The 27,355-nt window shown below is 39.8% G+C and overlaps 1 protein-coding gene across 1 annotated transcript in view; it reads right to left on the bottom strand.

The window, feature by feature from the left end:
- The window catches only part of Adgrg4 (adhesion G protein-coupled receptor G4), a 109,860-nt gene that overhangs the window by 13,655 nt on the left and 68,850 nt on the right, over positions 1 to 27,355 (bottom strand). The window contains exons 12-18 of the mRNA XM_052747287.1: positions 26,293 to 26,455; positions 12,419 to 12,553; positions 7,475 to 7,594; positions 6,233 to 6,278; positions 4,681 to 4,784; positions 3,149 to 3,270; positions 1,838 to 2,106 (exon numbers count right to left, since the gene is read on the bottom strand). Of these exons, the coding sequence (XP_052603247.1) occupies positions 1,838 to 2,106; positions 3,149 to 3,270; positions 4,681 to 4,784; positions 6,233 to 6,278; positions 7,475 to 7,594; positions 12,419 to 12,553; positions 26,293 to 26,455 (959 nt within the window). The remainder of the gene's footprint in view (positions 1 to 1,837; positions 2,107 to 3,148; positions 3,271 to 4,680; positions 4,785 to 6,232; positions 6,279 to 7,474; positions 7,595 to 12,418; positions 12,554 to 26,292; positions 26,456 to 27,355) is intronic.

Here is a 27,355-nt window from a genome sequence, read left to right as displayed (position 1 = left end):
TGGGAGAAGACAAGAGCCTTGGGGGTGATATCCCCTACTTTCCCTCTTTCCTCTGGGAAGTTGTCACAGACACTTTCTTATCACCTCCTGGGTCTTCAGAGGTGTGGGGCTTTATACTCTGCTCCAACTAAAATGGAGCTGTAGAGTAGAAAAGCACATAGCTCCCATTTAGAACTGACCCCTCAATCATGGAGAATCCTACCACTTGTCCAATGTCATCTGTTCCCTTTCTCTTTGGTGTTATTCTTTTCAGAGCCTGGGGTGAGAAGTGGAGGTCTGCAATTTTAGCTCCTCCACCATTCACTGTGTCAATAACAGATGGATCGAAGTGTACCTCACTGTATCTTTCTCAGCTGGTTAGTCAGCCAGACCTTGGCCTTGGCTCAACCTGAGCTTGTGATTATACTTGACACTTTTTAAGATTCTCCTGCCTTTGAGTACAATTTTTAGCCTTTTCTGCCTTCTCCTGTATCTTAGGGAATAGTATAAAATAAGATGCCTCAAGAGACAAACAAGCTGTAGGAACTGTCACCGTGTATGGCATGGAGTAGAGGAAGGAGGAAAGATCTGTGAGTGGATCAGACAATGACTGGTTAAGAGAGAGAGAGAAGGATGCATCCGTACTGAGTTCCATTCCCCACTTCTCCCAGGGACAACAGTGGTCTTGACAGTCACAAGGGGTGGTAAGGGCCCAATCATGGCTGTCTAGACACAATGTTATCAATTTGAAGTCTTAAGCAATATGGCAAGATCATCAGTATTAAAAGTTCAAACTTCGGAGAGAGGCTGCCTGGTTCATATCTTGGGTGTGTGTTTTAGCAAGTACAACCCTCTCCCCTCGTGTCTTCAGTGAGAATAATAATGGAATCCATTCTATACAGATGCAGTGAAGACTATATGGGCACGAAAAGCACTTAGAATATCAGCTGGCACCTAAAATGGAGAGCTGACCACTCACTATTACATCAGTAAGTATTGTCGGTACTTCTGTAAAGGGAAGACTAAAACCTCACAATGTTGTTATTATGGATCTAGCCTTTAGTACAGCACATGTGTAGGTGTTCAATAAACATTTGTGTACAAACTCTTTAAGGTTTTAAAGTTGAATGTATAGAACCACATAAGCAGGAAGAGAGATGCACATCCAAACTCCAGTGATGCAATCCTTAATTCCTGAACTACACTAGTAAGAGATGGGTCCAAAATAGCACGCCAAATGGTGTCTGCTGTACTTTGAACAGGTCCTCCGAAGTTCATATGGTGAAAACTTGATCTTCATTGTCTCAGTATTGAGAAATGAGATCTTCAATAGTTGGTTAAGTGATAAAGGGCCTGCCTTCAGGAATAGATTAATGCTTTATTGCAACAAATCAGTTCACATTTTTTCAGCAGTGGGTCCCTTATAAAAAGATAAGTTCTGCCTTTGACCTTTTACTTACCATCAGCTGGATCTTAGAATCTCTCTCTTTGTAAATTACCCAGTCTCATACTGTCTAAAAGAAGAAGGATAAGGAGGAAAGAAAGAAAGAAAGAAAGAAAGAAAGAAAGAAAGAAAGAAAGAAAGAAAGAAAGAAAGAAAGAAAGAAAGAAAGAAAGAAAGAGAGAGAAAGAAAGGGAGAAAGAGAGGACAGAAGGAAGAGAGGAAAGAAGAAAAGAAGAATGGATGGAAGGAAAGAGGGAAGGAAGGAAGGAAGGAAGGAAGGAAGGAAGGAAGGAAGGAAGGAAGGAAGGAAGGAAGGAAGGAAGGAAAAAAGAAAAATAGAATGAGGTGAAGCTAATTTTTTTTTTAAAGACAGTATTTTAAAAGAGACATCAAGCACAATAGCAGAATACTCACCCCAACCAGCTAGACAAAATTTCAGGATATAATTTGGAATGTATGTATTGAAGACTTTGACTAGAGCAAAGTACATGTGGACTGCCTCCAGGCCCATCCAAGTCAAAGACACCAGCAGAAAGTAATGAAGTGCCACTGCAGCTGTGATACATAGTCCCACTTGCTGAAAAGATGCCATCCAGGAATTAACCAGAAATGCTAGGTTGAGCATCAGTAATGCTGTGCATAGGTTGATCAGGATTTTGGAAGGATAATCTTTTCGAAGTTTGCTTTAAAACAAAAAAAAAAAAACAAATGTTAGGACAGACTCCCTTCCAAATTAAGTACTACTACATCTTATCTGGATAGTAAAGCAACAAGAGTTGTGCATTAGGGGCTCATAAGACCCCAGGCCTCTCTGAGGAGCTCTGGGTAATAAACGGTTGTTGCAATCTATGGGAGTTATTGTGGCTTCATCTTCTTGTGAACACTTTCTACTGTTGATACTTGTCATTCTGGTGGGTGCCCAGGCATGTAACTGTGGGGTTTAGATGTTTAGTTGTTTGGTTGGTTGGCTGGGTTTTATTGATAATAAAATGAAAATTTTTGCTTGTTTAATTTTTTTATTCTTGAGAATTGCATATAGCTCAGTAATGAAATACCATGTCTACCTCCATTTCCCCCTCCCACTCCTCCCACACTACCCCAACTCATCTCCCTGTCAACTCAAGGTCAGTTTTTAAAATAATTATGATTTAATTAGCATTTTTGTGATGAGTTGTGATGTTGAGAAACTTAGCATATGATCATATACTTATCATTTGGGTTCAAATTAGGGCTGCCCATGGGCAAACTTTTCTGTGAAGTATTCATTCAATTTTTTTGTCCACTTTTCAATTTTCTTTCTTGTTTTTTAATGTGTGTGTGTGTACACACACACACACACAAACACATACACACACACACACACACACACACACACACACACACACACACACACAGCAAATATCCAAATATCATCTCCCAATTTCTGGTTGCCCTTCGCCATCTTAATTTTTTTTTTCATCTGATGAAAGGGTTCTTGTCTCTAATGAAATTTTAGACTTTTTCCTTTTATCGTCTCTGTCCTTGTATCAGGGGAGAGAGATTTTACTCGCGATCACAAATCTCTCACTTTTAAAATACTCCAGTAACAGTTATTTTCCCCACTTCATAATCTGATGATGTAACCTCTTTCTGTTGTATTATATTCATGAATTTAACAAGATTTCAATGACAATATATCCATCAGATCAAATTAAACTTACTCAGAGCTACGTTGTATAAACTTACTGGAAAGCTATGTATGTCACCATTGCAATCCCCAGGAAAATGGAGGAGATCCCACATCCTGTATATGTTATAATCACTAATATCCGTTCATTCACTGCATCCACTGTAGACCTGGACAAATCCTAGAATTACAATATTGTAATGCTTTACACATTTACCAGAACAAGTTTCGAGGAAAATGCTTCTGGCGCTCACAAACAGGTGATTCCCAGGACATATAGCAACTCTGTTATGCTCTTATACAGTCAGATGATGTGAATGGATACATGATAAGACCACATACAGTTTGACCAGGCCTAGTACAGCTTGCTGTGTACAAAGCATGGAAAACCATCAACAACACTGAAAGAACATTTAGTCCCGGATTTCATTGTCATTAACATGTTCAGCACTTGAAAATATAACCAAGCTAATGGATTTGAATTTGGGATGCAAAGTGAATCATTATCTGAACTGAGTGTCCCCAAAATACTACACAGAACATTAAAAAAAAGAGATGTTCCTTTTCCTAAGACCTTTAATAACTTTTATAAAATTAAGAGGTAAACTGGTCCTTTGTGTACAGTAATAGTCCAGTCATGTCTTAATCTGAAGACCACCAAAGATCTGCAATGACATGCAAAATTATTTGAATATAGAAGTACACTGGTTCGGGAAGAAAGTCCATAGCTTTCATTAGATGCTTATGGTTCTATGCCTCACAAGAAGTTAGGACATTTTTATAAAAGCTAGGAAGTACTAATCTATTCTGGGAAGTCTCAATTAGAAGGAACCTATGCCCCCTGCTGGGACATTTGCCGGCACCTAGAAATAGTTTTTGGTTGTCACAACTGAGGAAGGCGCTAGTGACATCAGCCAGGTGGAGGCCTGGGATGTTGCTGACCATCTTATAATGCACAGAACTATTTTCCACACCATAGAATTATGTGTTCTCAATATCAATAGTGTTGAGATAAGAGAAACTCTCCCTTCTGTCATTCAAACCTCAGAAGAAAGATCTAAGTTCCAAGCAAGTAAGACACCTCAAACCCAACTGTAAAGGTAATTGCTGACTAGAGCTAGAACATGAGCATGAGGCTTTTGAAGTCCATTGTAAAGCTCTAGCCAGTTGGGAGTGAGCCAAACAAAATTTTCACAATTTGGCTTTTAATATGTTGAATAAAAATTTCAAAGGGAATGCAAAACATACTCAAGGCAGGTGTGGATGGGCATCCCTATTCACCCAGTACTTGGAAGGAAGTTATGCCAGGAAGATCATGAGTTCCAGACCAACCTGGACTACACACTGACACTGTATGTTATACAGAGCTTCTCAGCTGTCACGGAGAATGTGAGGAATGGGCCTTAGTTTTATAAAGAGAAAACTGAACACCTGTTTCAATTTTCTCTATTATAGAAAACACAATGGGAGGAGAGCCATCTTTTTTTGCTTGTATACCATTTTCCATTATTTAGTTTACATGTACATTAATAGCTTGAACCTACTAAAAGTTGTCAAAATTCCATCGAAGAGTGATAAAGAGACAACTCACCATTAAAACTCCAAAGTGGGTGAGGTGGTTACACTGACAGATTGTGTAATTTACGTTGGTTTCCTTTACTTTACAGCCTGATGAATTCCATCCACCTAGCCCATCTGCGGGGGACAGAAGGGAATTTCAAAGCAATTTCACTTTTCTCAGAAATGTTTAATTTTTCATTACATGAACCATCCGAACGTGTGTTATAATTAGCATTGTTTGTTAAGACAGCAAGATAGAGATACAACTGAACAGCGAAATTAAATTACATTTAATAGGCCAAATTGACGTGTGTGTCACAGGTGCAGGGGGGTGGGGGCTTTGTAAATAGTCTAACTTCATTGTCACTCACTTCTCCTGTTTCTGTATCATACCTCTGCTGATTAAAGTGGATTCTAATCACGAGCAACTGTTCCTGCCACCATGCTGGAGTGACGTGTTATGTAAGTAGCCAATAAAATAAATAGACAGATCTAGAAGTTTCCGAAGGACCTAGACCTTTGGAATATAGGCTGCCACTTAGCCAACTCAGCCAGTTGTACCCAGAAACTAAATGGGGTCACATGATCATGGTCTAGAGATTCTTTCAGCTCATTAGAGCCTTGTAGATCTTGGCTTCTAGAGCTTGTTTAGGGTGGTAGTGTGCCAAAAGACCTATCTCAGGACAGGTATCCAGGTGTGAGCAGCATAGAGAGCCAGGGGCAAAGGGTCTCCTGGGAATGGGATCAACTCATTGAAGCTGTGGAGGACAGAGCTTGTCACTTTATAGGACCATTTTAATGACAGATTTGGGGGGAGCCAGGGGAGGACATGTTGTTTCTGCTTGTCAGAAAGAGGTAGTGTTCTGTTCCCTGAGGAGCTGAATAGAAAGAGAATGTCTCTTTTCACTTAGATTTCTAGATGGGAAAAGTACCCAAGCAGAGCTCCCTAGGTAGAAGAACGTTTCTCACCACCAGCCATGACATTCCTAGGAGAGATTGGTGGTGTAGGAGAATTCTCTGAGATTTGGTATTAACCCTAGGGACTCCAGTGGAGGTAGCAAACCTGAGAGAAACCCAGTCAGCAGTAATCACACCCAGTACCTTCATAGGTGCAGTTATCCAAACAAGAAAGGCTTTTCAGTATTAACGAAGAAGTCTCATCTCCTCAATGGGATAATTAAAAGATTGGGTCCCTTAGAGGGCATAGGGCCTACCCAAGGACTCACCCATCGTTATAAAAGAGGGAGAGAAAGTAAATAGTGATGATCATTGCAAGAAAATACACCTAAAGAGCCAGGTGATCACTCCCCAGCCCTCTTCAAATAGTTCATAGTTATTCGACACTGGACGTTCTTAATTGCATTTTTCCCAATCTTGCTTACCCATAAGTTGGGTTTTTTTTATAATTTCTATAATAGGTGTCTTGCCAAAATGAATTTTCTTAAATTTCATGCCCTAAAAATTCATATAGAGTATCTTGGTCATGCAGAGTGCTCTGTGGTGTCTGATTAGACAACAGCTACACAACAAGCCCTCTCCCTCAACCACCAAACAGGTCAAAGTCTGCTTCCATAAATACTTACTGTTAGTGTCAAAATCCCAAAAGGCACAGTAAACTTGATCATAATTCTGCAAAATATGAGAATTACAGCTAAATAGCTTTCCTTGTGAGAGTTACTGCACAGAAATAATACACAGAAGTGTTTTCAAGGTTTTTAGTCAGTGGAGACACAAGTGTACACACGTGTAAGCACAAGCCCACGCGCGCGCACACACACACACACACACACACACACAGAGCGAGAGAGAGGAGAGAGATGGAAAGAGAGATCATTTATGGCTTGGTTTTAAGATTAACTCGACCTAGCTCTCAGCTTAGAAGTAAGAAAACAGCATGTCACTGCATGGCAACGTAGCATGTGTCATCTAGTAACATTGGGATCTGCCAATTGGTGCAAGGCCCAGAGAGAAGCTGTAGAGAACCAGTGAGAGATTGACATACAGTAGGTGTTCTTTATGAGCCTTTGGAATTGGGGACTCACAGCTGTGACCATCCTTTATGAACACATGGTTGAGTTGCCTCCTCACTAAGCCTGTTGAAGATTCCTAAAATTTCCCTAGCTACTACAATCTCTGAGAGACTGGAGGTAAGGAATAATTCCCAGGAATGATCTGAGAGTCATAGTTACAGTCGAAATTGAGAGATCTTACCCACCTAACATGTTTTGTTTTCAATCTGGTTTTTAAATTCCCTCTCCCACTCTCCCTTCTCCTCTCTTTAAGACTAGTGGAAAATATGTTAGGCCATATGGTCTCAGATAGGGAATGAAGGAAGCTATTAAAGCTTCACACTGGACACATATTAACATCAAAGAATGAAACAGTCACTCATTCTTTTACTAAGACTCAATTTGATCATTTAGTAATATATGCCTTATGTTATTCCATATGATTATCATTTTAAACCTTTGATAATTAATACATGTTTTAATGTTCTTCATGGAAAACCAAAGAACACAAATGTCATTTTCAATGAAGTTGTCACTTATCTCACTCAAAAAATGAATGGAATTAGATGGATTTTACTGTTACAACCAAGAGGTCTGCTTAGTCTTAGTTCCCGTTTTGCTAGAATGTCCACTATTCAGGACCCCTTGAGAATACAGCATTGTTTCTAGAAATACCCAGTTATAACATACTTCTGCTACCTGGAGTCAGAAAATCATCATGAAGTCTTGGAAATGAATACTAATTGGCCATTTTTTTTCAACAGGAAAACCACAGAGGAGTCCTGTTTGGTTCTCAGATGAAAATAGATATATTACCCAGTTTCCTTGAATATGCTTCAGAATGATAATCACTGGATCAGCCAAGTTTTGAATGGATGTATTTGAGATACTTGCACTCACAACATATGTCATTAATGCAGTAGTGATGGGTTTGGCCTGCAGATGAAACACAAAGGTCCTAAATATCTATTTTCTTATATAATCATTATCAATCTAGAATCGGTGATGTGCTACACAGTTTGGGCATGGAAGTGTGGAAAAAATCACTAAGGGGGAATTTTCAGAGTCATTCAGTGCATCTGTTCTCTTCACGTAAGGCTCAGTGATTAAGGAAACTAGAACAATTCATCCATCCATCCATCCATTTATCTAGAACAAATCTACCCAGCCAATATTGGGTTTGTACCAGCTACTCAGTATTATCCTTGCAACAAAGTAAAACATCCTCTGCTTTGATAATGCTCCAGATCTAAACATTTTACAACCTAACTTGGTTCTAACTCTTGACCATCTTATAAGGAAACCTTTTCTAATAAGGAATCTGAATCCATCATGAGTTAGTTGCAAGCCATTTCATGGTCTATCCCCCATAGATAGAATTAGGTTTATCAACACCCAGCTTGAAACACGTCTTCAAAGATAGTCATCTCCACTCTAGAAGACCACACACTCTGAGGTAGAAGTCCAGACATTATATCCTAGCATGCCTTGCACAGCCTAATATACAGCAGGTATTGTTTCTGTTGGCTCCTGTGATCCAGCTAGTTGGCTAAATGCTTTCCACATGCATATTCTTCAGCTCTCACTGACATCACAAAGCCATTTTTTCATAAACTGAGGCTTGGGCAGGCTTAATACCTGTATGTACAGAGATCACACAGCCAATGAGTGGCAGCATAGGAACTTTGACCTTGTTAATTAGAGAGTCTCCTACCTCTACAAATATGTTGATTTAAAAGTGACAGACTAAAATATATTTATACTGATAGGAGATTCTCTAATTAATAAGGTCAAAGTTTCAAAGGCCTAGACTCCAGAAGGCCAGTTAGCTGAGTGGTTGCCTCCTCTGCTACATATAGAAAACCACAGGTAGGCTGGAGGAAGATGGGAGGGAGATAAAGAAAATCCTCTACAATTTTTCTAAGAAGGCCCAATGTTCAAATAACATCCATTGAAGAGCCTACTGGACAGGGTTAGAAGATACCACTGGGAAAACTGTGCATTAACCACTCCCTAGTCAACTTAAGCACTTGAGTAACCATGAATGTGGTCTTGGTCAACTTGGAAGTGTCCTACTTTCTGTTCATGACCATTTGTGTCCATCCTAAACACTCATGTGATGGTTAATATTGTAACATGACAGAATTTAGAATCATATAGGATATAAACCTCCGGACATATCTGAGAAGCATCATGTAGATTGGGTTGGCCTCTGAGCATACCTTTTAAGAATTATCTAGATTAGGTTAATCGAAGCAGAAGATGCACTCTAAATGTGGGTAGCACCATGCCTTCAACTAGGAGTCCTGGAGTGAATAAAAAAGGAGGGAGCTGGCCAGCACCAGCAGTCATGTGCCTCCCCACTGCAGACACTATATGACGAGCTTTCTCAAGCCTCTGCCACAAGGATTTCCCTACTACGGTGGACTGTACCCTCAAATTGTCAACCAAATTTAACCCTTTCTTGCTTAAGTTCCAACAATTAGACAAAGAACAAATCTACCCTCTGATGACTTAGTGTCCCTTTCTCTTCAGAGTTCCCCAAGGCAGCCTGCTAAAGCGGAACATCAGCAAACCATGATGGTGATAAGGTCTTACTGACATTCAAAACACCAAGTGCTAGCCTAAGCCCTCTGGTTCTTCCAAAGACCTCCTCTTCTCTGGACCATGGGTAACATGAGGAAGAAGGATAGACCAGATGACCTCTAACTATCCTCCAATTTAGCTTAAGGTATACAGTTTTCTGCAGTGGAAAGGCCAAAGGAGGAAATATCCATAATGACCCACTTAACTAACCTCTTCTCTGGATTTATGTTTCTTACCTACAACACAGTAAGCATAGGGGGAGGGGAAATCATTTCTCACTCCTCCAAACTCAAGTTGTACCTGTTATACCTCTGAGCATTTACACAGATATTTCCTCTGTGTCTGCTCTATTCACTCTTCATCTCATTTTGTGACCCCTTCACAGCTGAGAGCTCCCCTAACTCAGGTGGCTCCTGCTCTTCCCTCTTCTACAGTCCCAGAGTCCCTATGCCACAGTGTGCTTGCTCAGTGCCTTTGCTCCTTCCTGAGAGCTGCAGCTGGTAGAAGAAAGGAAGAGGTACAGGATGCTCAAGAGTGGTGTATCGTCAACAATTCCTAAGGTAGTGTGTTGTAATGACCATCAAGATCCCAATCAAAAGAGGTTAGAGGAAGCTGTGTAAAATTAAGGCTACGGAGCTTGGGCACTGACGAGAAATGTGGTTACAGGGTAGCATGTCTTCAGTCATGTACTCCTCGGCCACCAGTGACACAGATCCCAGCCTCATGTCCCTCTTTCGGCGTTAGAAACATCTACTTTCTGTTCTCTTTTAATTCACTGTATTTTCTGTGAGAGCAGACCCTATCTCTCTCTTGCTTAGCACTGTAGCCCTAGCACCCAGCACCCAGCACCCAGCATGCAGTACCATGTAAGACACAGAATAGGAATGAAATGACTATTTACTGAATGAATAAATGATTGGGTGAATAAAAGAATGAATTGTGTCACCTTCAGCAAGTGCCTTCCCCTTCTGGGTCTTGGTGACCTCACTGGCACAATGAAGATATGGAACACTGTGAGTTATGAGGGCCCTTCCAGCTCTGAATTTGATGCCAAGCTGGTTCTAACCCTTCTTCATCCGGCACTATGACGTCTGCAGGCTAATTTTTTCGAAGGTCTTTAGTCTATTTCAATGGAAGGTGCTAGCGAATCAAAATTACTTATTAAGTGTGAAATCTATGCAAAGCAAGTTTATCTCTTATTCTGAGAGGCAAGCGCAGTCCTCTGAAGGAAGGAGGGAAATTAAGACCAAAAATAATGGCATCTCTGATGATACAGAGCAGTGACAAGAATATCAAAAGGTTCAGACAGCTATGAAACACATTTTAAATCATTATTACAAAATATTGTTCACTAATTTTTTCCAGGGTACAGAGAAGAGAGAATGGAGTTATTAATTCTGGGGATGCATCCTGGGTAGGATTTGAACTAAACCTACAGGAACAAATAGAATTTAGCAGGAGAGAAGAATGGTCACAGAATGCCAGGGAAACAGAATGCCTTGCAAACACATTTGGTGGTGATATGGTACACGTAAATTGGTAGGTGCTAAAAGTATCTGCTATATTTTTATCAGACCAGTATAATATCCTCCCAATCAGTCTCTAAATGTTTAACCACTAAGAATTCATTCCTTTGGATAATTCCTTAGAAATCAAGCACATCTGGATAAATTAATGTATTAACTTCAAATATAGGAACCCCAAGGTTGGGGAGATGGCTTAGTAGTTAAGTTCTTTCTGAGCAAGCAAAGGACCATTGTTTGGATCCTCAAAAACCCATGTAAAATGCCAGGTGGGAATGGTGGACAACATGTAATTCCAGCCTTAGAAGGCAGGTACATGAAATCCCCAGCCCAGTCACATTGGCAAGCTCTGGGTTGTAGTAAGAGACATTGCCTTAATAAGTAAGGTGGAAGAACAATTAAGGATGTATCTTGACATCAACCTTAGGCCTCCACATGCGCAGATACACATTCGAATGTGCCGCCCCCACACATACATACATATGTGTGTGCCTGTGTGCCTATACACACAAACATGCATGAACACATATATACATACACACGTACATGAACACACACACACACATACACACACACACACACACACACACACACACACACACACACACAGGGTAAAGAAAGGAAAAACAAATGTTGGAACTTTGGCATTAGACAGCCTGAATTTGATTGCTAACTATACCACTTCATCACTGTGTGACCTTGGGCAAAACTATTTTGCTGAGCCTCGGTTTCCCATAAGAAGTAAATGAGGTAGTAAGCATAAATAGTAACAACTAAAGCTGGGTATGGTGGCACGTGCCTTTAATCCCAGAACTCAGGAGGCAGAAGCTGTATGATCTCTGACATCTTGGTCTACAGGTGTACACAGAAAGTTCCAGGCCAGCCAGAGGTGCATGATGAGAGCATTCAAATTAATAGTGATCCCTGTCATAACCCTTAAGCCAGCTCTGGTTGCTGTCATCTCAACAGCACGATGAGCTAGAGTGGTCATAGGCAGAGAACCAATCCTGCAATAACAACAGCAATGCCAACATTTACTCAGTGCTCAGGATGTGCCAGGCAATAGTGGAAGCACTTTACAGATATTAACTCCTTCAGTCCTTTAACAGGTCCAGAAGGCCCTGTTCCTACACTGTTTCACATTGCAAGAAACTATGGCACGCAGAGGTTGAATCACTTGCCAGGAATCACACAGGTAGAAGACAGCAATGTCAGCTTCAAATCCTAGCATCTGGTCCCCGAGACCATGCCTCACCACTTTTCATTGCCTCTAGCTTAAGGTGAGGTTTAGATCACTCAGAGCTAGGAGCCATGAAAGATGGAGGAGGGAATATTAATAAGCTGAAAAGCAATCTCATCAGGAGAACATGCTGTTCTTTTCTTGCTTTGAAATATCTTAAGGCTCCTATTCGGTCACCAGATAACCCTTAAGGTCCCATCCAAAGCTTAGGAACTGTGAAAATTCAAAAATGTAAAACATCATTAAAGTAGATGTTGATTCATGTGGAGGGCGAGGGGTTGTGCTGAAAGACTTGTAGAATCAATCAGAGCATATTCTAAAATAAACAGAACATCATGAAAATAGCAGGAGTTCATAATTACAGTGAGTCACCATGTCAGTTCATGACAGTTACCAGAGGCAAGAACTTACCTTAAAGAGTGAGGTTTGGCCAAAAAAATTAAACAAGATGGTTTGTAATCCATTAAGAGGAACTTTTTCCCTCAGTGATTGAGGCAAATATATGGAAGCCAGAACCCTCCTTAGAGGGATACCGCCAAGGAAAATCTGCCAGAAAATATCAGAAAATAAAAGCTGGAGGCTTCACCCATCGTAGTCACATCCTCTAGTCCTCCCATCCCAACCAATTCAGAGTTCCCACAGTGGGCTAAAGCTGAGGGGTGGGGCCTGGTTCCATGAGCTACCTACCACACCCTTTCTACACACACACACACACACACACACACACACACACACACACAAATACACATATACACACAAACACATGCACACACAAATACACACATATACACAAACGTGCACACAAAAATACATGCATGCACATAAACACATGCACACACGCAAATACATACATACTCACAAACATGTGCACACGTGCACATACACACAAATACACACACACATGCACACGCACACAAATACTTGCACACACACACACACTTTTTCTTCCAAGGTTCTTTCCCTTTCACCTAAGTCCACACACATGGTGAAAAGAAAAATAACAACTTAGGTGATTTGCCCCAATGTTCAGAAATAAAGGTGAGTTGAGACATCAGGCTACCTTTTCCCATACAGTTCTGAAAGCAAAAACAACAACAAACCACGCAGTAGTATAAGGCACCTGCCGCACAGTCCATTGAGAATGCTTTCACTAAAAGTAAGCCAGGGAAGTAAGGCATTAGCCTTTAGCAATTCTGCTAGAGATTCATGGTTAGAAGGATATGCTGGTTTCATTTGTAATAAATAGTATTTAGTACATACTAGACCATTTTTGAGAATGAAAATAGACTTTATTAAAAATTACACTTGGACCACAATCATAAACCTTAGTCTTTCAGGCAAAAATGGGTGTATGGGCACCTTACATGCATTCTCTTATTTAATATCTTTGTCAAATTTGAGCAGTATGTTGTAGTAGGATATTAGTAAACAGAGTCTCAGGGAAGTTAAAAGACTTATCCAGAGATCATAAAGCCAAGGGGTAACGGAACGAAAACGTGTAATTTAATCCCGTATTTTTCCTATTATCCATGGTGTTGCTCAGTGAGCTGTAACCTAGTCAGGTATAGAGTAAGGGAGGTATGTATGGCAGTGTATAATGTTTGTAGAATGACTTGAACGTAAAACTCATATGGACTTTCTAGCACAGATGACCCATGCTCAGCTGATGACCTTACAGGCCATGATTTAGCTTCAGCATATAGGTAATTTGGTACCAACAATGTGACTAGGGCTGATGGTCTGTTTATCCACTGATGTTTATAATGGAGACTCCATATGTAAACAGGAAGGTCAACACCTGCTTCTAGTATAGCTAAATAGCTCTTAATGGATGAGGAGTTTCCTGCATCTACCAGCTATATAAACTAACGGTCATTTGAAAGCCCAGGAAAATGAGCACTGGCAGATAGATTCTGGATCAGAGGAAGCACTCAGAAAAGGGTAAAAGCACAAGGTGAACCACCTGTTTTTCAGCTGTTCAGCTGATGCTTTGAAGGGCATCTGAAAATGCTTCTAGAGAAATCTACTTATTCTTAGTGGGAAGAATCAGAAGCAAAGGATTGAGAGAACTACAACCATTGGAAGGACAGGATGGGAAACATCTGGGATGGAGAGAGCTTTTAAACTCTGCACAGATTATGTTCCTGGTCTCTGAGTCATATATGCATAGGACAAACTTCAAATAAAGAACAAGGGACTCAACTGAGATTTGAACTGCCACCCAAGACATGGAGTTTACTTTGATTCCAGACAATGTAATCGCTCATTATAACCAAATCAATAGCTTTCAGAGAAATATATTAGAAATGAATTTCCACATAAGAAAATTCACAATGTCCAGAATGTAATCCAAATTTTCTGAATGTATAGAGAAAGACTGCATATGATCCACTTACAAATACAAAGACAATTGGAGGAGAGCAATCTTGAGTGGACCCAGACACTAAAATTAACAGACAGAGCTGGAGAGATTTGTTAAGGGCTAGGCCCACAACCAAAAATAAAATTAACAGACAATGATTTTAAAGTCTCATGTACAGATGTGCTTGGGTATTTAAAATAAAATGTACTTTCAATTAATGCAAAAAGAATGAATAACACTAGAAAAGTAGAAACAACAAAACAATAAGAATAAGAAGGATACAGAGGAGGGAAAGAAAATTCTACGATGACTGTTGGAATATTTTGGTTGTACTAGATGAGTTCAACAATTACATGACAATAACAAATGCCACTGAATTATAAGATACATGAATATAAATTATCCCATCAGGAAAGAGATAATAAAATAATTTAAAAGATGAAGAGAAGCCGTGTGCTGGCGGCGCACACCTTTGATCCCAGCGCCTGGGAGGCAAAGGCAGGCAGATCCCTGTAAGTTCAAGGCCAGCCTGGTCTACAGAGCGAGTTCCAAGAAAGCCAGAGCTACACAGAGAAACCCTGTCTTGAAAAAACAAAACAACAACAAAAAACTGAACAGAATCTCAAGGATTTTGAAGCAGTATTAAAAGGTCACACATACAAGCAATTGGAGTCTCAATGGACAGACAACGTGGTGAAGAAACAAGATCTGAAGAAATAATAAATTATGAATTCACGAAACTCAGCAAATTCCAACAGGATAAATACAAAGAAAGACACACTAAGACACATAATAATCAAACTTCAGAAAAATCAAAGAAAATATTAAAAGTCAATAGGTAGAAATGATATATTCCACATCTCATACAGAAAAAATTCAAATGATACTGATTTCTCACCAGAAGAAAGTTAAGACCAGAAAAGAGTAAAAGATTTTCAAAACATGATGGGGGGATGTCAAATATCCTTTAACAAATAAAAGAAAGACGTTTTCAGAAAAATTAAAACTCAGACAATTCATCACAAGACCTGCCTGGACTATGAGAAAGGCTCAGTGAGGTTTGTGAAGCTGAAGTCAAATGATGCTAGATGGAAGTCCAATAAGTACCCGGGGAATGGGGGGAAACCCTTTCTCTCAACTTCTTTAGCATAGTTGCAGATGCTCTTAATTCCAGAACTTGGGAGGCAGAGGCAGGTAGATTTCTATTAGTTCAAGGCCAGCCCAGGCCACATAGTGAGTTCCAGGGCAACCAGGGCTATATAATGTGAACCTGTCTCAAAAAACTCAAATAAATAAATAAACAAATAATCATGAAATTCTCTTGTAAAGTCTATAGTCTTCCTTGGTTAAAAAAAATAACCAACAGAGCAATGAAAGAGATATCTTGATGAAGGGAGCTGTTATGGGGTTAGGGAGAACTTGGTGCCAGGGAAGTTCCAGGAATCCACAAGGATGACCCCAGCTTAGACAACTAGCAACAGTGGAGAGGGTGCCTGAGCTGGCCTTCTCCTGTAATCAGATTGGTGACTACCTTAACTGTTATCATAAAGCCTCCATCCAGTAACTGATGGGAGATGATGCAGAGATCCACAGCCAAGCACCAGGCCAAGCTCTGGGAGCCCAGTAGAAGAGAGGGAAGAGGGATTCTATGAGCAAGGGGGGAGGGGGTCAAGATCATGATGGGGAAATCTACAGAGACAACTGAACCAAGCTTATAGGAACTCACGAACCTTAGACCGACAGCTGTGGAACCTGCATGGGACCTGACTAGGCCCTCTGCATACGGGAGACAGTTGTGTAGCTTGGTCTGTTTGAGGGCCCCTGGCAGTGGGATCAGGATCTATCCCTGGTGCATGAGCTGGCTTTCTGGATCCCATTACCTATGGTCAGACACCTTGTTCACCCTTGATGCAGTGGGGAGGGGCTTGGTCCTGCCTCAACTGAGTGTACCAGGTTTTGCTGACTCCCTATGGGAGCCCTTACCCTTTTGGAGGAGGGAGATGGGGGTTGAGTGGTGGGGTGAGGGAGGACAATGCTGGGGGAGCGGAAGGAGGGATGAGAGGGGGATCTATGGTTGGTACGTAAAATGAATAAAAAAATTCTAAAATAAAAAAAAACCCACATATGAAAATTAGAAAATAGAGAACAGGGAATATTAAGTAGGTATTTATGGTTTAAAATTCCTACTTTTTTGTGAAGCAGCCAATATTAACTCTAACTAGACTATGAAAGTATTAAGTTGTATATTTTAATCTCTAAAGCAAACATTAAGAAAATTGTGTAAGATGTGTGTTTGGATAGTTTCATGTCAACTTGATACAAGCTAAAGTCATCTGAGAGGAGGAGACTTCAATCAAGAACATGTGTCATAAGATGGGGCTGTACACCAACCTGTAGGGCATTTTCTCATTTAGTGATCAATGCGGGAGGGCCCAGCCCAATGTGCTGGTGCCATCCCTGGGCTGGTGGTACTGGGTTCTATAAGAAAGCAGGCTGACAGCCTTGTTTACTACCCAAGGGAGGCCTTACCCTCTATGAGGAGGGGATGAGATGGGATGGGGGTAGGCGGCGCAGGGAGCGGGGGAACAGGAAAAGGGGAGGGAGGCGGAACAGGTGTTGGTATGTAAAAGGAAAGGAAAAATTGAAAATAATAAAAAATTGTTTTCCAATAAAAAAAGAAAGAAAGAAGGCTGAGCAAGTCATGGGAAGCAAGCCAGTAGCAGCACCCTTCCATGGTCTCTGCATCAGCTCCTGTCTCCAGGTTCCTGCCCTGTTTGAGTTCCTGTCCTGACTTGCTTCAATGTTGGACTACAATATGGAAGTATAAGCCAAAGAAATCCCTTCCTCCCTAACCTGCTTTTGGTCATGGTGGTTAATCAGAGCAATAGAAACCCTAAGACAATGTGATAGAAAGGTATATGCTGCTGGTAGAAATGTAACATAGTTCAGCTCCTCTGGACATCAGTATGGAAGTTTCATCAGAAACCAAAATAGTACAGCCGTATTATCTATCTATCCCATCCCTGAGTATATACCCAAAAGAATCAAAGTCACATGTAGGACAGATATCTGTACACCCATATTTATTGTGATACTATTCACAATAGCAAAGATATTGAATCAGCTGAGGTAACCACTGACATATAAATGGATTAAAATTGTAGTTATATGTGCCCAATAAAATATTATTCAGTCATGAAGAAGAATGAAATATGTCCCAGGGAAATGAGTGTAACTGGAGATTGTCATGTTAAGTGAAATAAGTCAGATTCAGAAATGCAAATGTTGCATGTTTTCATTCTGCAGAGTCTATTAACTTTAAAAAGGACTGAGAGTATATAGGAGACTGTCCAAGGGGGTGAGGAACCTATAGAAGAAGAGAAGCAGTGCAACAAGGGGGTGGGTAGAGACATGATCAAAATCCACTGCATGAAAATGTCCTAAACAAAGGCAATTCTTTTGTAAAACTACTATTTGCTTATTTAACATAATATAAAGAGTAAATATGCCGGGCGGTGGTGGCGCACACCTTTAATCCCAGCACTCGGGAGGCAGAGCCAGGAGGATCCCTGTGAGTTTGAGACCAGCCTGGTCTACAGAGTGAGATCCATGATAGGCACCAAAACTACACAGAGAGACCCTGTCTCAAAAAAAAATCCAAAACAAAAAAACAGAAAAAAGAGTAAATACTAATAAAAATTAAAGTGAAATATAATAAATATTTTAAAAGTAAAATAAAAGATAACAAAAAGGAAGACGGCAGAATAAGAGCCAAACGTATAGAAAAGTGCATAACATCAACAGTTTTAAGCTTAAAGTTTAATCGTGTCAGTGATTATATTAAACATTAAAGGACTACACGTAAAAGGCAGAAATCTCCAGCATTGATAAAAAGGTCAAACACGAACTGTATGCTTTCTACAAGTATTGTACTTTAGATATGAAGAAAACAGTGGGCACACACATGATCGTGTTCATACACATGTGTCCTAAGAAGGTTGTGAGGAAGATGAGAGTGCCAGGCATGGTGGCACACACATATAATCCCAGCACACAGCAAGTAGAGATTGCTGCCTCACTGGCTGCAGTCCAGCCAGGGCCACATAGCCAATCCAAAGCCAGTCCTGGCTCCATAGAGAAACCCTGTCTCAAAGAAACACATCAAAGATAGAGGTACTTTAGAATCATAAGTAAGTTATGATTAAGGATGGCATTAGGAAAACCCAACAACATAAATGTATATGAAATAAATATGTCAAAATTTAAAAGAATTAAAGGAAGAAATAGTTTTACAAAATTGGAGATTTTAATAGTCCTCTCAAATAGAAAATAACTAAGAAAAAGATTAGTAAACACATAGATGATCTGAATACTCTCAACCACTTTGACCTTATTAATATTTATGCTACAATATACCTAAGAACTATAAAATTTACACTTTTTTCATGTACATAAAATCTGTACCCAATTACTCAGGATCAAAAGACAAGTTCCAATATATTTAAATGGGTTAAAAACATCCAAGTTAAATCAGGTATGGCAACTCATGGCTATCAGCTCAGTACTTAGGAGATAGATACAGAAAGATCAGAAGTTCAAGGTCATCCTCAGCTGCTTTTTGAGTTGAGTTGAAAGTGATCTTGGGCTACATAAGACCCTATCTCATAAAACTAGACTAAACAAAACCATACCAAGTGCATTCTTTGGCCAAAATAAAACAAATCATAAATAATAATATCTTTGATGTCTCTAAATATTTGGGATCTAAACTCACATCTAAGTAATCTAGACATTAAAGAAGAAAGTGAAAAATATTTTGAACTGACAAATATGGAAAACATCTTAAAGATATGAGTATTTTAGCTAAAGCAGCATTTACATATTTATAGCCTTTATGATTACATATTTATAGCATTTATGATTACACAGACTGGAAGGGATCTAAAGCACGTAGTCTGTGGCTTCACACTAAGAAACTAGACAAAGATGGAAAAATCATCCCAAAGGAAGTTTACGAATGGAAATAATAAACATATAACAGGGCTGGAGAGATGGCTCAGAGATTAAGAGAACTGTCTGCTCTTCCAGGGGTCCTGAGTTCAATTCCCTGCAACCACATGGTCGTTCCCAACCATCTGCAGTGAGATCTGGTATCTTCTTCTGGCCTGCAGGCACACATGCAGCTAGAGCACTCATATAAACAAATAAATAAATAAATCTTTAAAAAAGAAAATAAACATAAGACGTCAGATATCAATAAAGTAGAAAATGGAAAACAGAGAAAAGTAATAAGGTCAAAAGTTTGCTCTTGGGAAGGACTGACAAAATTGAAACGTGTCTAGGCACACTGACCAGGAAAAAAGACCAAGAAAACGAGGAATAAAGGTGATTTTTATCACTGTAGCCAAAGTCAGGGACCAAAACTAGTCAACAGAACACAGTCCTAGTAAAGGCTCCCTTTCGTATTTTATGTTTTATTCTCCAAAGATAAGAGTGGATTTTACAATTTATTCTCCAAAGTTTGGAGAGGGTTGGAGACAGAGAGACAGAGATGGAAGGAGAGAGAGAGAGAGAGAGAGAGAGAGAGAGAGAGAGAGAGAGAGAGAGAGAGAGAGAGAGGTGTGAAGGGGAGGGAGGTGGAGAGAGGCAGGGAGGGAGGGAGATGGAGATATAGAGGGAGAGAGAATATAAATTCTAGGATAAACGTAACTAACCAAAACAGACGCAAAATGAATAAAAATTCTTAATGGCACTTTATCTATTAAATGAATTAAGGCAGATGTCAAAAAGTTCCCATCAAACCTTTAATGAAGAAATAGCACCACTTACCGAAACACTTTCTGAAGGTAGAAATTAGAGAGTTAGGAAACTCTGAATCTGAAGCCCAGAGCAGTTGAAAATTGAAGAGCAATCTGTTCTATAAACGTTAAGTGACAAATGATTTAAAATATAAGCACATTGAAAATAGCAATGTGAAAAGTAACCCTAAGTGCTGGAGAGAGAGTTCACTTGGTAAGAGTGCATGCTGTACGAGCATAAGGAGCCGAGTTCAGATCCAGCACGAGGAAAAGTCTGAGTCCAGTGCCATGGATGCAGTACTACCAAGACGATCACTGAGGGATGGCTTTAAGCCAGCTTAACTCCGGGTTCAGTGAGAGACCGTGTCTCAAATGAGTAAGGCTGTGTGACAGAACAGGACACCCAGTGTGCTCTGGCCTCCTCATGAGCATATAAAGCCTTCCCCATACAGACACGTGCATACACACCCACACTCACACACGCAAACAAAAATTGTAAAATAAAAATGGTAATATACCATGGCCAATATAGTTTCTTCTAGGAATATAACATTGGGTTAATATTTTTAAACTAGTATAATTCATATTAAATAAAAATGAAAAAAAATATTATTTCAAGAGATACAAAAAAATCATTTGACAAAACTCATAACAAATTTTCAGCAAATTGGTAACCTCTAGATGGGTGTGGATGGGCGTGCCTAGTTCCAGCTACTTAGGAGGCTAACGAAGAAGGATGGCTTGAACTCAGGAACTCAAGATCAGCCTGGGCAACAGAATAAAATCTCAGTTCAGGAAAAGAAAAGAAAGAGCCATAACATCCTCAATCAAAATCAAAGGGGAGGGGCCTGAAAGCAAAGACCATGGTTAGCCTAATAGCAACAGTAAACCAATGAATACTTGCCATTTAGTGTCAAGGATAAGACAAGACACCACTACAACCATATCCCTTGAACACCTTATTAGAAACAGTAGACATCAAAATAAGGCTAATAAAGGCTGTGGAAAATCTCTTTGCTAATAAGATGCATGGTGTGCAAGCATGAGGATCTGAGTCTAGACCCTCAGGATCCAGGTATTGAAAGCTGGAGAGTACATTACATGTCTGTAACCCCACTACTGAAGAGCAAAGACAAGAAGACTCTGAACTTTCACTGACCAGTCATTAGCCAAAGCAGTGAGCTCCAGGTTCAGGAAGAGACTCTGTCTCAATAAATACATATATACATACATACATACATACATACATACATACATACATACATACATACATACACACATACATGAATAAGGTAGAGAGTGATGAAGGAAGAGTCCCAGTGCTGACCTCTGACTTCCACACATACATGCACAGACAACTGCACCTACAAACATAAATACACACACACTAACTCAAAATAAAAGGCTAATGAAAGGAATAAAAGGGGAGGTAGAGAGATAGCTGAGGAAGTACAAGTGCTTGTTACACAAGCATGGCAACAGAGTAAAAAATCAACCATAGTGTGCACACCTGTAGCCCTAGCACTAAGAAGAGTGGGGATTGCTGGGACCACCATATGAAGTTCAGGCTCAGTGAAAGGCTCTGTGGTAAGGTAGCAGGGTAGGAAGTGACTGTAGACTGAAGTTTCTCAGTCCTGCCCAGTCCCAACCAAGCAGCAGCCATTTTTATAAAATAATCACTCAGAGGCTTAATATTAATTACAAACTATTTGGTCTATGGCTCAGGCTTATTGCTAGCTAGCTCTTACATCTTAAAATAACCCATTTCTGTTCATCTATGTATCGCCACATGTCTCGTGGCTTTACCTGTGTTCTATTACATCTTGCTCCCCTGGCAGCTTGTAGTGTTTCCCCTGACCCCACCTTTCTCTCACTTTCTTTCTTCTCTTGGATTTCCCACCTGGCTGTATCTTGTGTTGCCATAGGCCAAAACAGCTTCTTTATTAACCAATAGTAGCAACACATATTCACAGCATACAGAAAGACCATCCCACAGCTAGTGACAGAGCAGGACACCCAATTTTCTCCTCTGGACTCTGTTCATGCAAATACACACACACACATACACACACACACACACACACACACACACACACACACACACACACACACAACAAACATGTACCACACACATTCACACTCAGAAAGAGAAAAATCACTAAGGAAGACACAAAAGTCTATTGTCAGATAATCTATAAAATAACTAAAACTAGTAAGGGAATCCACTGGATGTACATGTTACACAAATGATGTACACAGGTTGAATATCATTTGTCAAAAATACTTGAACCATAAGTGTTTCAGATTTTGTAGATTTGGATTATGAAACATTTGTGTAACCTCTACTTACTGCTTGCATAATTCCTAATCCAAAAATCTGAAATTGGAAATCCTCAAAATCCCAAAATATAAAATATTTTGCATTTTGGAATTTAGGATTAGGGTTGGTCAGTCAACTCATATTATATACTTTATATTTAATCAATTGAATTTAATATATTAGCATAAAATAATTGGAATTTTAAAATATTCCATTTGCAAAAACATCATAGAAATAAGATACTCAGGAATAAACTCATTGAAACACAGCCAGGTGTTATGGCACAAGCCTATTAAATAACAGCAACTTGGCATCAGAGATAAGAGGACTGTGAGTTTGAAGCCAACCTGGGACACATAGTGAGTTCAAGGCCAGCCTGATCTATAAACCAAGATTTCATTTCAAAAACTGAGGTCTGGGGCTGTAGCTCAATGGTAGAGCATTTGTCTACTATGCGCAAGGTTAGTGGTTTGATACCCAGCACTGCAAAAATATTGATTAACAAACATATCAGCTCTCCACAGAAAACTATGAAACTGCTGAGACAAACTAGAGAACTAAGTAAATGTCTATAGATTAAAAGACTCAATATGGCTAAGGACTAAATTACTCGAAAATTGTCAATAGTTTCAATCCCAATCACAATACCATTTTTTTTTTTTTTGCGTAGATTTTCAGGCAGATGTAAAAATTCATATAGATTTAGAAAAGGCTTACAGTAACAATCTTTTTTTTAAGGCAAAGGGCTCATACCTAACTTTCTTTCACACTGCAGGTACCAGGGGCATAAGGAGATAGCCAAGAGGATCTAGCCTTAAAAACAAGCTTCATGTTCAATGAGAGACCCTATCTCAAGGGGATAAGGCAGAGAGTGACAGATCAAGATGCCTGACAGCATCCTCTGGCCTGTGCACATGTGTACACAGGTGTACATATGCACACATGTGCACACACATACATACTACACAAACACACTCACACAGGAGTATAGGTACCAATACAGCATGGTAATAAAACAGGGATTTATTTTTTAAAAAAGAAATAAATGTAACAACACAGAAAGCCTAGAAATAGGCTTATTTCCCCAACTCTTTTGTCTTAATTATTTATTTAGAATTTCATGTATGAGTACTGTATTTATATCATATACCCCTCCATCTCCTTCCTCCAATTACTCCCATGTTCCCTCTACTCCTTTTCGAATTCATGACCTCTTATTCTTTTTTCTTTTTTTTTTTTTTTTTTTGGTTTTTCGAGACAGGTTTTCTCTGTGTAGCTTTGTGCCTTTCCTGGAACTCGCTTTGGAGACCAGGCTGGCCTCGAACTCACAGAGATCCGCCTGCCTCTGCCTCCCGAGTGCTGGGATTAAAGGTGTGCTCCACCACCGCCTGGTGACCTCTTATTCTTAAATCATTATTGTTAGACACACACACACACACACACACACACACATATATATATATATATATATATATATATATATATATAGAGAGAGAGAGAGAGAGAGAGAGAGAGAGAGAGAGAGAGAGAGATGTAGATGCATATACAGTTATAAATCCAACCTGATGAGTTCATTTAGTATATATGTGTTCAGGGCTTGATAATCCCTGGAGAAGACTTGATTCTCCCTCTCTTAGCAGCCAATAATTGCTTGCAGCTTTTTATTTAGGGATGAGGCTTTATGATTTCTCCACCTCCCAACTATTTTTTAAATGTATTATGACTTGATTTTTTTGGTTAAAGGTAACAAAGAACAGCAATGGGAAGGGGAAAGTTTCTAATAAGTGGTGTTGTTTTAAAAACTAAATATTCATTTGTAATAAAGTGATCTCATATCTTGAAAGAAAATTAGCTCATAGAGGCTCTTCCTCTTAAGCATAAAAGTTAAAACCAAAGGGTTTTTAAATAAAGCAAAAAAAGGCATAAGGGAACATTTTCATGATGGGCCCATGCCAACAATTTTTTTCCAAACAAATCGTATATGGTTATTAGTAAGGTAAAAGAACTACAAATTAGATGTCAAAAAAATTCTAAACATGTGCCTATGAAAAGACACCACTGAGAAAATGATAGGAAAGTTGCAAAGAAGAACTACAAGCCAATTAAAATATAAACAAAAGACTTTGACAGCTAAGTCAACAATGAAGTTATGCGTACAATCAAGATGAAAATGAAAGCTTCCTGCCCATCATTAGCCACAGGAGAAAAGAACACAGGAATTTCTTACAAATATAAGTATATACCCTATGAGCCAGCTATTCAGTTTCTGAGATTTGCCCAAGACACACAAAAACATGTCCACACAAAGACTTTTATGCAAATGTTCATGGGAGCACTATTTGTAATATCTGCAAACTGGAAACAACCAAATATGCAGCAACAGCAGAATTAAAAAAAGTACATGATATGTTTCTTCAATAAAATATTATTCATCAGCAATCAATTCAGCACTAAAAACAAAATGATTAATTTGGAATGATTAATATGGAAAACAGAATGATTAATTTTAAAACAATGTAAGATATATGAAAGAAGACTTCTACCAGAGATTCACGTATATACCACATGATTTTGTTTGGAGGTATAAAGTTCTAGAGAAGGAACAAATTATGGCAGAAAAATGTCAGGATGGTGGTGGCTGTAGCTGAAAGTTTTCCTGTATCCCACCAGGTCCACACCCGCTCAGACCCAAGTAAACACACAGAGGCTTATATTAATTAAAACTGCTCGGCCATTAGCTCAAGCTTACTACTGACTAGTTTCACACTTCAACTCGGCCAATTTCTGTTAATCTATATGTTGCCACATGTTCCATGGCTTTACCTGTGTGCCATTACATGCTGCTCCCTGGATGGCAGGCTGGTGTCTCCTGACTCAGCCTTCCTTTTCCCAGAATTCTCCTTGTCTGCTTATCTTGCCTATACTTCCTGCCTGTCTACTGGCCAATCAGTGTTTTATTAAACCAGTGTACAAAAGCATTATCCCACAGCATTTCCCCTTTTCTGTCTAATTAAAAAGGAAGGTGGCCCCTGGATGAAAATGGGGGTCTTTCAGGATAAATGTCAGTATTCTGTATCTTGATAGTGTTTGGGGTAGTGTGGACATATGTCTTAGCTAAACTCAGAGACTACAAACTTAGGATTTGTATGTTTTCCCATATGTAATTTTATAATTTTTAAGATGTAAAAATAAAATCTGGTTCCTCAGATTGCTCTGAAGTAGCATATGACCTGCAGAGACTGAAGTACTGCTAGATGGTGGAAAGGGCTGAGAGTTTTTATAATTGATCATAATAGTTGCATTTATCTATGGGGTACAGTGTGATGAATCAGGGTAATTAGCATCCACATCACATCAAACATTTGTCATTTGCTTCTGTTACCTAATCTGGGTCCAGATTTTAAATGCAGCCAAACATAGGTCTGAGTTTCAGCCTAGCTGTTAGGCTATGTGTCTTTGGGCACATTCTTTGACTTTTCTATTACCTTATGTATTTCAACAATACTCTGTAGTATAACATCCAACATAAAGTAAGTTATTCCTATGTGAGAGCCAACAGTCAACCAATATTTGGGATGATTTCAGGTGACAGTGCCAACTGTGACATCATTGCACACTACACAGTCACCAGTACAACTAAGATGTTAGCCTACCACAGGTTATACACAAATCTTCCCTGGTATCTCTAGGTTTTCTAATATTTCCATTCAGGTTACTAGCTTCCAAAGGTGCACTTTTGCTTTACAGGTGAAGATCTGGCACAGCATTTGGTTGCTTGGCTCGCAGTTTCCTGAGTTGCACTCACCTGGGGGGTTGTGACTTCTTCAGAGGAGTGGATGCTGAAAGCCATACCTTCAAACCTGTGGTCCACCCGCAGAACAGCCAAAGCCAGTCTGGCCACAGTGAGATTTGCTGTTCTCCCCACAAACTCCATCTTGTGACCAGCACGCTCAATTATCCTCAGAATCCTGAAAAGAATCAGAGGCAAACAGCTCTCTTTTTGTCCTTGATAAACCTCATCCTCTCAAGGTGCCTCACTGCAAAGCTTGACTTTGTTACTTCCTTGTCATCTTGATGTTGTTTAGTAAGAGCTCTGACTTTGGAGCCCAGCAGACAGACGAAGCAGAGGACTGGATAGGAGGCTCAAGCAGATGGACAGGAGAGGGAAATGAGAGTAGAACTGGGGGAGGAAGAAATGGATGGATATAACTAGTCACCTGCCAGTCCCACAGCTGCTCAGACCCAACCAAGTAAACACAGAGATGTATATTGCTTACAAACTATATGGCCATGGCAGGCTTCTTGCTAACTGTTCTTATATCTTAAATTAATCCATTTCTATAAATCTATACCTTGCCACGTGGCTCGTGGCTTACCGGCATCTTCACACGCTGCTTGTCATGGCGGCGGCTGGCAGTGTCTCCTCCCACCTTCCTGTTCTCTCAATTCTCCTCTCTGTTAGTCCCGCCTATACTTCCTGCCTGGCCACTGGCCAATCAGTGTTTTATTTATTGACCAATCAGAGCAATTTGACATACAGACCATCCCACAGCACTTCCCCTTTTCTTTTCTTTTTTTTTAAAGAGGAAGGTTTTAACTTTTACACATCTCCAAAGCCAGCTTGGTATATTTGGGAATTTGGGCGTAGCTTCTCTTACTACTTCCTGCTGGAGGGGGGTGCTGTATCTTATGGGGACACAAAGAAAATTTTAGGATTATGGAGTAGTCCATGAGGCTGTATTGTCTGAGTCAGTTGCCTTCAAACCATTCTGGATGTTGGATCATCTGGGCCATGGTGTCATTGGAGACCTTTCAGGGGGTCTTGGCTGGTCAAACCTGATGTATCTTAATCTGGAACAAATCCATAG

Source organism: Peromyscus californicus, unplaced genomic scaffold, assembly GCF_007827085.1.
Source record: "Peromyscus californicus insignis strain IS unplaced genomic scaffold, ASM782708v3 Scaffold_10__1_contigs__length_136768540, whole genome shotgun sequence".
In the NCBI taxonomy this organism is placed as follows: domain Eukaryota; kingdom Metazoa; phylum Chordata; class Mammalia; order Rodentia; family Cricetidae; genus Peromyscus; species Peromyscus californicus.
This window is presented reverse-complemented; position numbering and strand designations above follow the sequence as displayed.